The sequence below is a fragment of the Saccopteryx leptura genome, chromosome 2 (assembly GCF_036850995.1).
Source record: "Saccopteryx leptura isolate mSacLep1 chromosome 2, mSacLep1_pri_phased_curated, whole genome shotgun sequence".
Lineage (NCBI taxonomy): Eukaryota > Metazoa > Chordata > Mammalia > Chiroptera > Emballonuridae > Saccopteryx > Saccopteryx leptura.
Window position 1 is genome coordinate 216682163 of NC_089504.1, and position 16301 is coordinate 216698463.

General features: G+C 43.1%; 1 protein-coding gene across 4 annotated transcripts in view; it reads right to left on the reverse strand.

Moving 5' to 3' along the window:
• The window catches only part of PKNOX1 (PBX/knotted 1 homeobox 1), a 62537-nt gene that overhangs the window by 14021 nt on the left and 32215 nt on the right, over nt 1-16301 (reverse strand). For 3 of the 4 annotated variants that reach the window (XR_010749321.1, XM_066370088.1, XM_066370091.1), the window contains 5 exons: nt 14660-14831; nt 12656-12826; nt 7913-8012; nt 6398-6495; nt 1025-1153 (listed from right to left, as the gene is read on the reverse strand). Coding sequence is in view for 3 of the 4 variants with exons in the window: in XM_066370088.1 (XP_066226185.1) it covers nt 1025-1153; nt 6398-6495; nt 7913-8012; nt 12656-12826; nt 14660-14831 (670 nt within the window). In the remaining variant the exon portion in view is untranslated. The remainder of the gene's footprint in view (nt 1-1024; nt 1154-6397; nt 6496-7912; nt 8013-12655; nt 12827-14659; nt 14832-16301) is intronic. The other variant, XM_066370090.1, reaches the window with a different exon arrangement.

The window sequence follows — 16301 nt, forward strand, 5'->3', positions numbered from 1 at the left end:
AAGGAAACAGCCAGCAGACGGGGACACAAATATGTGGCATGGCACTGAAGTGGTGAGGCAGATACAGGGGCCAGCCAGCTCTCAGGGACAACCCGGGGGCAAGGGCTGCTGAAGGAGCAGGCAGCCACTGTACTCAGAGAAAACTGACCATGGATAGAAGTACCTGGCTGGAACTTCCTTTCCTTCTGTCCCTCCAGCATCTGGGGGCTCTACCACTGCCTGAACATGGCTATAACTCAGCAGGGAGCATCCACCATCCTGCCCCTGTCCCCGCCTGCTCCTCTGACCCTTTTCACTCCTGACCCTGGCCATCAGACTGAAGTCACTCCTGAAAGCTGCTCTGGGTCACAGGCCTTCCCTAAGATCTGTGTTATGAGGGCTGAGGAGCTCAGCCCACTAATGAGTCTGTCCCATTAAACCCAAAAACATGTGTGTGCTCCCCAAGACAAGATATATTCATAGCCAGGACATGGTCACATCCTGGTGAGGAAACCAGGCTCTCAGACAGAATGTGGGATGAGTTAGTACTATCTACTGGCCCAACTGTACATCAAGTTCAACAAGCCATTTGCCAACCCCTCTATCCATACACTCAACTCTCCTGCTCTATCATGGGGTTTCTTAGCACTTCTTCCTTAAAAATCCCATATAGAAATCATTGCTATATTCCAAGGTTTTGCCCAAATGCATCTTTTCTCTGCCCACTTCTCTAATTAACTTCACTCTACCCCAGTCACCCTTCACAAGTAGCTTCTCTTACGTGCACACATAAGATTAATACAGACTGAACTGACTCCCTTTTTCACCAGTGGTCCCCTTCATTTATTTTAAGTTCTTAAAGTGATGGCTTCCATTTTTTGGTAACCCTCCCTTCTGTCCTGCACTCAACCCATATAAACAGCTAACAAAATAGATATTTAAAACCAGGCCTACTTATGTATATAAGCAGCTTTTTTCTAGAAAACAAGCCAGAAAGCAAGCCTGGTGGAGGGTGTGGCTAAGTGTGAGGTCCCTGTGGCCGTACCCCTATGTGCTGAAAGAGCCAGGACCGCATTACACTGGTGGCATGCTTCGGCAGAACTCCCCTCTTGTTCTTAGATGAGCCATCGTCTTGATGCAAGATGCTCAAATCTTGGTTCAACTGTAACTGAAGCTTTTAAACAATTGAAAAATAATGTTAGAAAACATAGAAAATTATGACATATCCAGGTAGCTCACAACTTCTGATGGAGAAAATACCCAAGGCTCTCAGGGATAACTGACTTGTTTATAGTAGAAGCACAGACAGTGGACCCTGCTCAGGCTGATTTCTGGGTTTGGTTTCTCGGCCTCATAACTCTTTACACTAGTGTCTCAGCTATGCAGAGGCCCCCTGGCTGGCGAGGCAGAGGAGATGAATGCTGAGAAGGCCGAGTCATTTACCTGCAGACAGGTGATCCCGTGTCTCTCATTCACCACCTGTTTTCATCTCGCATCCTCTAGGAATGGATGTGGTAACACCCGAGGTTTTGATTAGAGGAAGCACGATGAACAGGGGGAAGGAATCAGCAACACACAAAGTATAGACAAAGGGGTCACAGAGTGAAGGTTGAGGGGACGGCCTCTGCAGCCACTGAAATACAGCTCCCCTCGTCCCTGAGAAACACATAAAACACTTCCTGTCATTCCATTTCAACAGAAAGGATGCGCACAATGCTTCTTAGATAAGTGTCTCAGGCAAACCTGAGGAAAGACTTGATATGACAAAGCCCTGCTCAGGCCCTGGCATGTTTCCCAGGCACAGCCTTTCCCTCCCAGCATACCTGCAGAGACGGTGTCACAGCAGTCACTGCAGGACCAGGAAAGAAAATAGATACCCTGGACCCTTGCACAAGATGGGTTTGAACTGTGCAGGTCCACTTACATGGCCTGCACGTAATTGCAAAGCACGTTGTGCAAGAGTCACTATACCACTTGCTAGGGCCTCAGTATAGACACAAGAGACAACCCTGCTGTTAGTCATGCTTTACTTTAGAACATACGTGTGAGTCTAACTTTACAATAAATGAATAATACTCCCACAGGTCGATTTCAGTATAATGTACTCATAAACATAGTTTAAAGAATTTGGAGGTTCATTTTGGAGAGGTTTTCACTATATTATTTGTACTTCCTCTCGATTTACATCATGTTGGATACAGTCTTAAAAAGCATGAACACTGCCCTGGTTGGATGGTTCTATTGGTCAGGGCTTCTTCTCAATACACAAAAGTTGAGGGTTCAATTCCTGGTCGGGGACAAACAGGAACAGGTTGATGTCTCTCTCTCCCTTCCTCTCTTTCTAAAATATATAAATAAAAAGAAAGCCTGAACACCAACATCTAAATAGACATAAAATTTATGACCTGAAGGAGAGATTAAAACCCTAATAGTAACTAAAATTTCTTAAAATTCAAGATTATTCTAGAGACATAATTGTTTTTTGGAATGTGTTTGTTAGAGATCTGAAAGCAAATGGTATTAAGCATCACCTGTAGACTCATGTTCATGGACAGGAAAAAAATGGAAAATGAACTTTTAAAACTAATTCCAAAGCACCAGGGCCAAAATTTAGCTTGTTTGCTTCATCTGTCTCATTTAATATATGTTCTTCATGAAACTTTGCATGTGCCTCAGTGTTGCTTTTTTGTGCAGGGTTAAAGCAAATGTAGGCTTATTAATAGGCAAAGTGATGATGGGATGGCCCGTGACTCCACTTTGAGGATGCCTCCAGGAGGGGCTGAGAGCACCAACCACTTCGAGAGAAGAGAGCAAGCAAGGGTCCATTCACCCCCACCAGGCTACAGCAATGCCTGGGACTGGACAAGACAGGGATTAAAAAGTCCAGGAAACTAACTGAAAGTCAGTTTAAGAAGCAGTGAGACCTCCAATTCCACCCCATCGTTGTCTGCTGATGACAGATCTGTCCCCAACCCTAAAGGAGACTTGGGTTTTTTTCCCCAAAGAAGCAGACCAGAGGCTGCAGACTCAGCACACACTGGAGGGCAGGAGGGAGGGGCAGGGCTAGGAGAGAAGGGGAGGGAAGTCTACACACAAAACGGGAGACCTAGCCACTTCCCCCGCAGTCCCTATGCTTCTGTCCGCAGTGATTAGAGCCCTTCTCGGGAGAATCTAAGGAAGAAATAACTGAGGACTGGCAGCAGGTGGAGTCAGCCAGCCAAAAGCTAGCCTGCCACAGCCTAGCACTTGAAAAACACCAAACAGCTTTAATGTTTACATTTAAAATTACAGCCAAGTATCTCCAAACACTTGGAAGCTTCCATCACCAAGAGCAAACACCAAAGTGAATAAACTGAGATAAAAACAGAAAGAATACAGAAACCAAAGAAAACTGCAACCACCATGAACCATAAATAGGATACAGAGAGGGTAAAGAAGAGTATTAGAAATTAAAATTATGCTGAAGATTTTAAACTTTTTACAGGAGTTGGAAGATCCTTTCTCTCAGAAAGTAGGCAAAAAATTGACAATGGGAATACAAATACAAAAATGCACAGAAATCAAGAGATAGTTTAGAAGGGCCAATGGTCAGTTTAAGGGCCCTAGAAAGAGAGAATGTACATGTTGGGTAGCGGGGGAAGGGCTGTCTCAGATAGTTTAAGGAAATGACCTAGAACAAAAAATATGAGGTCCTTCTGCAGTACTCAGCACCACAAACTGAGAAAAGGAAGTGTCCTACAAGTGGGGAAACAGCTAACACCGACCTTCCCAGAAGAAACACTAAGACTAGAACACATGGACTTAACACCTCCCCACGTCCAGGGAAGGGATTCTCACCCGGACCTGTACATGTACACAGATTCCCTATCAAGAATGGGACCAAAATCAAGTCACTTTAAGGTTTGCAAAGTCTCAACACAGTCTACTTCCCATGCATATTGTCTCCAGAACTTTTCAAAGGGGACAGTAAGGCCAACAATGTAGAAGACATGGGCTCTGGGAGAAGGGAATCCTCGAGGTGATGGTCAAGTCCAAAGACATGCAGTATGAGGAGCCTGGACAGATCCTCAGGCTGGAGATCAGAGCCTAGAGACGAGCAGGGCTAAGAGCTCCTAGATGACACTGGCCTGATATAGTGCCCAGGCTGGGTGGATGAGGAGTCACTGAGAATACTGGAGGATTTAGTCATCAACACCAGGGACACTGAGCAAAGGGGAAAAACCTGTTGATTAGCCTGGGAAGAAGCAAGCATTTGAACCACAAATGTGCTGTCCCCATGGTTAGACACTCTGCTCAGCAGAAACTGGTATTCACATGATGAATACTAAAACTGGTATTCACATGATGAATACCAGTTAGAATACTAAAAGCAGACTTTACTACACTGCACCACAAATGAGTGGGAAGGACACGCAAAAAGGCATGGCAAGGGAGGACGGCAGAGTAAGGCTCATGGACCAAGACAAAAAGCCAAAACTAGATGTTTTAAGATGCGAGTTAAGAGGCAAGGTTTTTATTTAGAAACAAAGAGGAAAGAAACAGAAGAAATGGCTAAAAGACCTAAAGTGGTTGCCCCAGGAGACTGAGAGGTGGGGGACGCTGAGGGTGGGGCAGAAACTGCCAGTCATCTGTTATGAGCCTATCAGCACCTTGGACACTGACCTATGACACAGCAACTTCATTAAGGTTGCAGAAGTAAGACTCTGCTGGGAAATGGGAGGGGTAAAAGGGAGGAAGAAACATCAGTGAAATCTCACCCCTGTTTAGTTCTTTTCTCAAAAAGTGTTTGTAAATGGGTTTGTATTAGAAGTATAATTAAAGACTTTCCCCTAGAAATGCTGAAGGAAGAGAGAGTTAGAACCCTGCCCACTGCTTACTGGCACTGGGTCAGACGCTGCTCCTCCCCCATGCACATCCCAGGACCCCTAGAATGTGCTGATTCAGGAAAACACACACATTCCCAGACAGGGCCTCAAAGTGGTTAAGAACGTAGAAAACATCTGTGCAGGCCAAAGACAAGGAACATACAGAAGGAAATCAATGCTCTTAAGAATGGGTAACAGAAAAACTGTCTTTATGATTTAAACCCAGCTAAATATAAAAGTGTGTGTGTGTGTGTGTGTGTGTGTGTGTGTGTGTGTGTGTCTGTGTCTAGAACTTAGAGGGATCTGGGGTCCACCAAGTCCAATCTCATTTTACCAAAGACACAGAGCGTAGAACCACCCCAGGTCATGACATGCCACCGCATTTCCAGCTCTGACTCTTCTGTTCTTCAAGCTGCCCGATGCTCTGCGAGCTGGTGGCCTACGGGGAGGAGCAGCAGACCAGCCTTCCTGAGGCCAGGCTGCCAGTGGGCAGCGTGGAGAGTGGAAGGGAAGCCCACTCTCAGATTTCTCACCAAGGTGTCTCAGGGTATTAAGAAATTGCCCCAGACACCCTGAAGCCCTGCTCTGGCTCAACAAGAGCACAGCAAAAAGGCCACAGAACACTTTAAAGAACACACAGGCCGAAGCTCAGCCAACACTCTCACGCAGAGGTGTGGGCTGGCCAGGTGTGGTCTGAAAATCCCAACTGTGATTCTGCTGTGACCTGGGGATGGGGAGAGTGTGTTTACACAGCCTCAGATCTCCTGGTGCAAAGACAACTACACAATCTAACTATTAAACTGGACAACAGTGGTTGCTTGTACGGAGAGGCAATGGATGATTATTCTTCTGCTTCCTTAGACTTTTCTGAACTTTGCAACATTTTACAATGAGAGAGAAGAAACAAAATATATTTCTCATAAAAATTAGGGGATATTTCAAAATGAATATGAAGCTATAAAATATCCCCTAAATTTTTTTATTTTTATTTATTTATTTTATTTTTTTTTTGCATTTTTCCGAAGCTGGAAATGGGGAGGCAGTTAGACAGACTCCCGCATGCGCCCGACAGGGATCCACCCGGCATGTCCACCAGGGGGTGATGCTCTGCCCATCTGGGGCATCGCTCTGTTGCATCCAGAGCCATCCTAGCGCCTGAGGCAGAGGCCACAGAGTCATCCCCAGCGCCCGGGCCATCTTTGCTCCAATGGAGCCTTGGCTGCGGGAGGGGAAGAGAGAGACAGAGAGGAAGGAGAGGGGGAGGGGTGGAGAAGCAGATGGGTGCTTCTCCTGTGTGCCCTGGCCGGGAATCCAACCCGGGACTCCTGCATGCCAGGCCGACGCTCTACCACCGAGCCAACCGGCCAGGGCCTTATCCCCTAATTTTTGTAAGCAGTATACTTTTATTCAGATTAACTGGAGGTCACTGCATGAGCGCGAGTCTGAGACAAGAATCCTCACCCAGAGAGAATGGCTCCAGCCTGCCTCTCCCTGCACTCCCACACCTGTACAACACCCCCACCCCATTCCTGCCAAAGGAATGGCACACACACCTGGGAGTTCTGGATCCTGATTGTCCCAGGCGACAATGCCTGTGTCACTACTTGGCCTTGAGGAGTGACAACTGTGACAGGCTGATAAACTGTGCCACCTCAAAAAGGAAAAAGGAGAAAATTACATTTAAGTCTCAATGATTTAAAAGCAATCTTCTCACTATACTATGAAAGGAATAAAATCTCTAGTTTGAGGAGCATTTTACAACATTTCAACTGATTGCTACTTTGCTTACCAACTTGTCATTGTAAATTATCAAAATCAACAGACTGCACAAGCAGTGCCCAGGTGACACTATGCTGACAAGCATCCCTGCAGTCCGCACATACAGTGCACAGGACACAACGGCTCAGAGGAGCTGCACTTCCCTGCCTTTTGCTTGCCTCTGTTTTCTACTTTCCCTATAATTAGCACACAACAAAGGACTTGGCCAAACGTGTCAGATGACAAATATTTTTATTATGGTTCTCTTTTTGATCAAATGTACTTTATTTTCCTGTGGAGGTTTCCCTTTGTGCTATTTCATGGATTTTTTTCATGTAAATTTCTCCCCTCCTTACATTTTCATGATGGTCCTATATTTGCAATGTTCTAGATGCACCAGGGAACTCAAGAATCTGTCCCCTTCCTGCGATGGTTTTTATTATACAAGTTACTCGTTTATCACAAATTAATGACACAAGTTAAGTTTCCAGTACCTGGAAAACCACCTGAAAGCACAACTAAAAACCATTACCTGAGCCTGACCAGTGGTGGTGCAGTGGACAGAGCACCGACCTAGAGTGCTGAGGTCCCCAGTTCAAAACCCCAAGGTTGCTGGCTTGACTGTGGAATCACTGGCTTGAGCCCAAGGTTGCTGTCTTGAGCCCACAGTCACTGGATTGAACAAGGGAACACTGGTTCGACTAGAAGACCCCAGTCAAGGCACGTACAAGAAGCAATCAATGAACCACTAAAGTGACGCAACTATGAGTTGATGCTTCTCATCTCTCTCCTCTCTCACCTTCTCCCTTTCTGTCTCTCTCTCTCAAATCAATCCTTTAAAAAAATTACTTGAAAATTATAATTGCTTTTTGCTATATAGTTTCAACTCCTATATAAAACCTTTCTTTCCTGCCAGGCCTGTGGTGGCACAGTGGCTAGAGCATCGACCTGGAATGCTGAGGTCATTGGTTTAAAACCTTACCTTGCCCAGTCAAGGCAAGCAAGCAATGAACAACTAAAGTTAAACAACTATGAGTTGATATTTTTTGCTCCCCTCCCCTCCTATCTCTGTAGAATCAATAAAATATAATCTTAAAACCTTTCTTCCCAACATTTTTGGTAGGGAAACACAATATGCATATGGTATGTAGTTGTCACTGAGAATTAATAAGAAACAGGCATTCAAAGAGGTCTAGATTTTGGGATTCTTATTAGGAAATGGGCATTAATTAAAAATTTATTTATGCATATCTCCATTTCACTATAAAGAACTTTATCTGCAAAAGCTGCCCTTTTTTCCACTGCCATACCTGCCACTGTTGCCATGGTTACATTCCCCTGTTGCAGCGCAGATGCCGGCACCACAATTCCTTGGGGACTGAGAGTGCCTGTGATGGCACTTTGAATCTGCTATAAGTCAGAAATACACAGGAAAGTGATTATTAGAAAACAGAGCACCCACGTTTAAAACTTCCAAACACGCAGTATAATGGCATCATTGACAAAGGAGCTGCTTGAGGCCCAGAGCACATCAGATGACAAGCCTTCCATGAAGCAGGCTCTACATACCTGGACACCAGGAGAGGCAAGACTGACTGAATATTAAATGTGATGATCAATACTAAAATATTAGTTTGTATTTGGCTTCCAAACGATTACCTTTCATTTCATCACATATTAATAACACTTTACAGCCCTGGAGGTATGACTAGGAAGATCGAAATTAGGTTATCTAATCTCATCACACACATTTCCCATTTGATTTGGCCCAGACTCTTGATTTTCCAAGAACTAAAGAGTCTTGATAGGATTAGCACTTTCAGAACTTAATGCTACAGGCTTGGGAGGTTCTGAGTGGTGATGGGGAGTCACCCTGGGCCCACACAGTTCCCTACCTCCTGACCTCAGCACATTGCACATCGGAGCCCTGACTCCCTGTGTGCACATGTGTGTAGAGTACAGGCTCAGTGCCTGGCCCGCAGCATACTCCATGCAAACACTTGTAAACACCACATCAGAGATTCTACTCATCTTAACACTGGATCCAAATGGGCGAATTTACACACTGACTGATGGCTGCGTTGGTGGTTGGCAAGGGGAGGTATCCTTACATGTAGCATCTAGCATGGGGTCTGGCACATATAAGTACCCAGATATTTGAGCAGTTAAACAGCATAAGTGGTGTCACTGTAAGAGGCAATTACTCTATGGGCCACCACATCAATGTAAATGTGTAAGCTTTGGTAGCTGCAAAGTAGATTACATTAAATTTTGTCAGAATAAAGCTAAGCCATCAAATCAGTAATTCAAGCTCCCACATCAAGAACCTAGAAAAAGAGGAACATAATAAAACCAAAGCAAGCAAAAGAAAACAGTAAAGATAAATTAAAAACAGATAAAAAATAAAAATGGTTCTTTTAAAAGATCAACACATTGACAAACCTGTAGTAAGACTGACAGAATAAGAGAAGACAAATTACCCATATCAGAAATAAAACAAGTTCAGTGAAGCCCTTGCTGGTGTCAAAAAGACAAAAAGGAATACCGTGAACCTGACACAAATAAATTTGACATAGTAGACAAAATCCAGTATGAAGTAGATAATTTGAATAGCCATATCACTATTAAGGAAACTAAATTTGTAATCGAAAAACCTCCAAAAAAAGAAATCTCTGGGTCCATGTAGTATCTTACTGGACATTTAATACATTTAGAGAAAAATTAATACAAATTCTAATCCCTGCCAAAAAAACAGAAGAGAAGAGAATACTCTCCAATTTGTCTTCTGAAGTTTGTACTATTCTGATACCAAACCTAAACTAAGACTGTACAAGAAAAGATAACTACAAGCCAATATCCCTCAATACAGACACAAAAATGCTTAACAAATATTAGCAAACAGAACTCAGGAACCCATATATAAAAAGAATTATGTGCCATGAACAAGTTTTTGAATATTGAACAAAGAATTGGTGCTTCTCATCTCTCCCTTCTCGTCTGTCCCCATTTGTCCCTATTTCTAACACTCTCTGTCTCTAGACCAGGCGGTGGTGCAGTGGATAACACTCTCTGTCTCTAAAATATATATATATGTATATATATATGTATATATATCACACACACACACACACACACACACACATATATTAAATAATACCATTTACAGTTGCTCAAAAAAAATGACATATATAAGCCCTGGCTGGGTGGCTCAGTGGATAGAGTGTTGTCCCAATGTGCCCAGGTTGGGGGTTCAACCCCTGGCGGGGCACATATGAGAAGCAACCAATGAGTGCACAATTAAGTGAAACAATGAATCAATGCTTCTCTCTCTTTCTCCCTCCTTTTTCCCCACCCTCTCTCCCTTCTCTTACTCTCAAATCAATGGAAAATTTTTTCAAAATGAAATATTTAGGTGTAATTCTAAAAACACACGTGTAGGATTCATATGTTGAAAAACTACAAAACACTAATGAAAGAAACCATAGAAGAATAAATGAATGGGGAGACACACTATGTATGTGAGCTAGAAGAGTTAACACAGTAAAGATGTCAATTCTCCCCAAAATGACATACAAGTTTAATATAATTCCTATTAAAATTTCAGTAACATTTTTTGTAGATATAAACAAGATTATTCTAAAATTTATATAAAAAGGCAAAAAAAAACCAAAACAAAAACTAGAAATAGCTAAAATATTTTGAGAAAGAATATTTTGAAAAAGAATAGTGAGAAGAATCAGTCTACCCAACTTTGAAATTTATTATACACCTACAGTAATCAAGACTATATGCTATAGCCTGACCAGGAGGTAGCACAGTAGATAAGAGCATCAGACTGGGATGCAGAGGACCCAGGTTCAAAACCCTGGGGTTGCCGGCTTGAGCAAGGGCTCACCTGGCTTAAGCAAGGGCTCACCAGCTTGAGCATGGGGTTGCCAGTTTGAGCATGGGATCATAGACATGACCCCATGGTCACTGGCTTGAGCCCAAAGGTCGATGGCTTGAAGCCTAAGGTCACTGGCTTGAACCCAAGGTCGTTGACTTAAGCAAGGGGTCACTCGCTGTGCTGGAGCCTCCCAGGCAAAGCATATATGAGAAAGCAATCAATGAACAACTAAGGAGCTGCAACAAAGAATTGATGCTTCTCATCTCTCTCCCTTCCTGTCTGTCCATCCCTATCTTTCCCTCTCTCTGTCTCTGTCTCTGTCACACACACACAAAAATTAAAAACAGAACTGTTATATGACACAGCAATTCCATTTCTAGGTATTTATCTCAAGAAAACAAAAACACTAATTCAAAAAGATATAGTCACCCCTATGTTTACTGAAGCATTGTATATAATAGCCAAGATATGGAAGCATTCATGAACAGATGGAAAGACGTGGTACATATATACAATGGAATATTAGCCAGCAATAAAAAGAATGAAATCTTGCCATTTGCGACAACACTGATGGACCTAGGTATTATGCTACGTAAAATAAGTCAGATAGAGAAAGACAAATACTATATGGTTTCACTCACATTCAGAACCTAAAAGGAAAAAGAAACAAAAACCCCAGAGATATAGAGAACAAGCTGATGTTTGCCAAAAGGGAGGGGGGATGGGTAGATGGAAAATAAAAATTAAAAATAAATAAATAAAATAAAGACTGGGGAAAATGCTTGCTCTGCAAAAGACCCTGCTAAGAGATATAAAAAATAGGCTATGGACTTGGAGAAAATGTTTGCAAACCATATATCCAATAAAGGACTAGTCTTTAGAAAACTCAAAAGTTAATATTTAGGCCTTGGCCAGGACTGCTCAGTGGATAGAGCACCATCACAGTGTACCAAGGTCATGAGTTCAATCCCCTGGTCAGGGTACACACAAGAAGCAACCAATGAGTGCACTGCTAAATGGAATAATTAATTGGAACAAGGAGTTGATGCTTCTCCTTCCCCCTTCTCTCTCTTTTTCTCTCTGTCTCTCCCACCTCTCTCTCTTTCTCTCTCTTCTCCCTCCTATCCCTCTCTCAAATCAATGGAAACAAAAAAAAGGAAAGTTTTTTAAAAATCCAACTAGAAATTGGGCAAAAGATGTGAGTAGACAGACATTCTATCAAAGAAGATACTGTGGAAAATAAGCACATGAAAAGACGGTAAATATCACTGGCCATCAGGGAGATGCAAATTACAACCACAACGAATGTCACTATAAACTAGCTGAATGGCTGCAATATAATAGGGCTCCAGTATGGAGGAACCTTGAGGACATTATACTGAGTGAAAGCCAAATATAAAAGGACAAATGATTCCCTTTACATAATCCCCAGAACAGTCAAATTTATAGAGACAGAAAGAATATGGGTGCCAGGGGCTGGGAGTAGGGGTGTGGACAATTAGTGTTTAATGGAGACAGTTTCAGTTGGGGAAGAGAAAAAGTTCTGGAGATGGATGGTGGTGATGGCTGCACAACAGTGTGAATGTAGCTAATGCCACTGAACTGTGCACTTAAACATGGTTAGGATGGTAAATTTTATAATATTTGTGTATTACCAAAAATTTTTTAATTTTTTATTGATTTTAGAGAGACAGAGAGGAAGAAGGAAGGGGAGGGGGAGATGGATGGAGGGAGAGAGAAAGAGAGAGAGAGAGCAGCATTCGTTGTTCCACTCAGTTGTGCATTCGTTGGTCACTTCCCATAGGTGCCTTGACTGGGGATTGAACCCACCATGTTGGCGTTTTGGGATGATGCTCTTACAGACTGAGCTAAGCTAACCAGCGAGGGCCTTTAAAAATATATTTTAAAAAAGAAATATATGGATGGAACTCCAGAAACATGGGACTCAGGGTCCAGTACACAGATCAGAGCCTCCATGCATTCACTGTACGAAGCCAGATGGTCTGTCTCTGGAACTCATTCTCAGCCCAGGTTAGGGTCAGAGATCTAGAGCACCCTTTGAGCAGCTTCCTAATTCTCAAAGGCTTGGTGGTCTTGGGATCAACACAGTTCATCCTTGCAGATGCTACAGCAACCAGGAAGTAGAGCAGGACCCAAACATAAATACCTGGGACTGGACAGGGGAATACGGGCTTCCAGGTTCTCCACTCAGGAGAGTTTCACTGTTCATTTTCGTTTTTAGACAAGCAATATATCGACTGCAGAAATCTTTGCAGAGTTCATTAACCTTTTCCAGCTCAAGAAGATGAATACGCAAAACCTGGATTGCTTTTACCATCTAGAAGCAGAGAAAACGAAGACTTTCAGACAAGAAAAAGGTAGCGTGATGTTAAGTTATAATTATCACTATATAACTACTCTCGGTTATGAGCTTGAATCCTGCATAGCTATGGCCACCTGTACTGCCAGTGATAGAAGTGGAATAACATCAGATACTGTTCAAAACGACAACTCATCCCAGCACCACTGAACATGGTTTGGCATTTTGGCTCCCTCTGATGTGCAGGGAAGATGGACAATACAAGTGCTGACCTCAGCAAGTACAGCGCCAGTACTGGCTGGGCCTCAGCTAGTTTCACCCCTGCCTCACGACCCTATGGGCAAGTAACCAACCCTCACTCTGCTCCTGCTTCTTCATCTATAAACGAGGATGGATCCAGACCCATTTCATAGATGGCTCCTAACTGTGATAAAGTTCAACTTATCGACTCTGCTATTCTTTTGGTGTCAAGTCTAGTAACTCTTTCTGAACCCTAGATTAGCCCTAGATCCTAAAGATTTTCTCTTATAATTTTTCTAAGTTTCATGATTTTATATTAATTCATTAGGTTTTGGGGCAATTTGTCCCATATCAGTAGATAAATGACACTGATAATAAAACCATTACCATAAGTAGCACCTGCCTGTGAATCCACACTGAAAGCCAGCTTCTCCTGTGACCTTGGCCTAGTAATCCACAGTACTTGTGGAATCAGTCAGTCAGTCAGTCAGTCAGTCAATAATGAGGACTACCAAGCATCAAGCTCTAGTAGGCCCTGTGCTCTAATACCAATCAGGAGAGCCTTGCTTCCTGCTTGCCTGGGACCACTGTGGCCACTCCTGCTTCCCATCGCTGATGGCTGTATGACAAAGATTCAGTGGCAGAGAGAGCTTCTGGTCCTGAGCCCAAAAGAGCAGGTACTGTCAGTTCCCCATCAAAGATGAGGAGACAGACTCAAAGTCAGGCAACTCACCTATATAATTTATTAGGCTATAAGGGTTGAATGTGTAATGAGAAATTTAAAAAACAATAACAACAATTAAGACCTGGGCAAATTATTCAGGAAAAAGATTTCCAAAGACCCTTTTCTGCTGATCAGGGCCTGACGGAGGTTTTGGTCTGTGAGCCAGAAGGCTTTCACGGAGATCCAGCGAGGGCCCTGGACACAGCTGACAATGCTCCACGGGACTGAATGGCACCACTCCCCTTAGGGGCAGCAGTGATGTTACTCCAAAGAATTCTCCATTTCCTTCAGAAAGCACAGAGAACCCTGACTTTTAGAGTACTGGACCTGTCAGGAGGACACTTATGAGACAGACTGACTTCAGAGAGAAGTCCAAGGGAGGTAGTGAGCGGCCTTGGAGCCCTTTAAGTCTGTCCCTTCTCTGTGATGGTCTTCATAAACTCTGTCCCCATAAACTTTGTCACCCACCAAAAATCAGTGTGAGCCTCAAGACAGAGCTGTCTTGGAGAAAAAAGTCATGTGTCCATGGTCAAGGAAAAGTCAAGGACTGAAGTTGGGCAGACATGCTGCATGGGAAGCAGGGCAGGTGAACCAACCCCAGTGAACCTTCACCAATGTTCAGGAGAGAACTGAACCGCCTGGTCCATTTAGGATGCAGGCTGAAACTAGCTTACTTGACTATCACAGGAAAGGGTAACTAGAGAATGCTAAAGGGTATTCAAGTCCCACATATACTCACTAAATTAAATTATCTCATGAATTGTATGAATCTCCCTGTAGCACAACAACAAATGGTCTACAGTTTTAACTGGAAGTTTAAAATTTACTGACCAGATTTTGAATTTGGAAGAAATGAAAAATAAAAATAAAACATTAATTTTACTCACCAAATTATCAGTTTCCGGGTCTTCACAAAAGAAAGGTTTTCCTTCCTTCTCTTGCTTCCTTACAAAATTTTCAATGTCCACATCAAAACTGGCAGAAGTTGTGCCTTCTGAGCCCTGTGTGGATTGCTCACACTTTTCAAACAACAAAGCTAATAAAGGAAATAGTGGATGCCTGGGGGAAAAAGAAAAAAAATGTACGCTCTACACTTGCAGGAGAATGTTTCAGTATGTATGCATCATTTGACCTACCCGCTTAGTTCAGATATATTCATATAACATATACTTTATCTATTCCAAGTTTACAATTCACTGGTTTTTAACACATTCATAGAGTTGTGCAACTATTACCACAGTTAATTTTAGAACATTTTCATCATTCCCCAAAAGAAACCCTGCAGCCACTAGCAGTCACTCTCCATTTTACCCCCATGTCCCAGCTTCAGGCCACCACGAATCTGCTTTCTGTCTCTAAAGGTTTGCCAATTCTATACAGTTCATAACATGACCTTTTGTGTCTGGAGTCTTTCTTTTTTAATTTTTTTTGAGAAAGAGAGAAGGGAGATGAGAAGCATCAACTCATAGTTGTGTCACTTCAGTTGTTCACTGATTGCTTCTCATATATGCCTTGACCGGGCCAGGGAGGAGGCTCAAGCTGAGTCAGCGACCCTTTCTTCAAGCCAGCAACCTTGGGATCATATTGATGATCCCATACTCAAGCCAGTGACCCTGCACTCAAGCCGATAACTCGGTGCTCAGGCCAGCGACCTCGGGGTTTCAAACCCAGGATCTCAGTATCCCAAGTCGATGTTCTATCCACTGCACCATCACAAGTCAGGCTATCATCTTTGACTTTATCATAATGTTTTCAAGTCTCAGCAATGCTGTAATAGGTATCTGTACCTCCTTCCTTTTTATGGCCAACTAATATTCCATTGTATAGATATACCAATTTTAAAGTTTTAAAATTTACACTTAGGGCCTGACCAGGCAGTGGTGCAGTGGATAGAGCATCGGACTGGGATGCAGAGGACCCAGGTTCGAGACCCCAAGGTCGCCAGCTTGAGCACGGGCTCATCTGGTTTGAGCAAAAGCTCACCAGCTTGAACCCAAGGTCTCTGGCTCCAGCAGGGGGTTACTCGGTCTGCTGAAGGCCTGCGGTCAGGGCACATATGAGAGGGCAATCAATGAACAACTAAGGTGTTGCAAAGTGCAATTAAAAAAACCTAATGATTGATGCTTTTCATCTCTCTCCGTTCCTGTCTGTCCCTGTCCATCCCGCTCTCTGACTCACTCTCTGTCTCTGTAAAAAAAAAAAAAAAAAAAAAAAAAAAATTTACACTTAGGTCTATAGCCCATTTTGAGTAAATTTTTGTATAAGATGAAAAAGTAGGTCAAAGATCTTCTTTCTGCATATGGATGTCCAATTGTTCTAACACCATTTGTTGGAAAGTCTACCTTTTTCTCTACTGAAGTATTTTTGTACCCTGGCTAAAGATCAACTCAATCAACCTGACTTGTGGTGGTGCAGTAGATAAAGCATCGACCTAGAATGCTGAGGTCATCAGTTTAAAATCCTGGGCTTGTCTGGTCAAGGCACATACAAGAAGAACCTACTACAAGTTGATGCTTCCGCTCCTCCCCC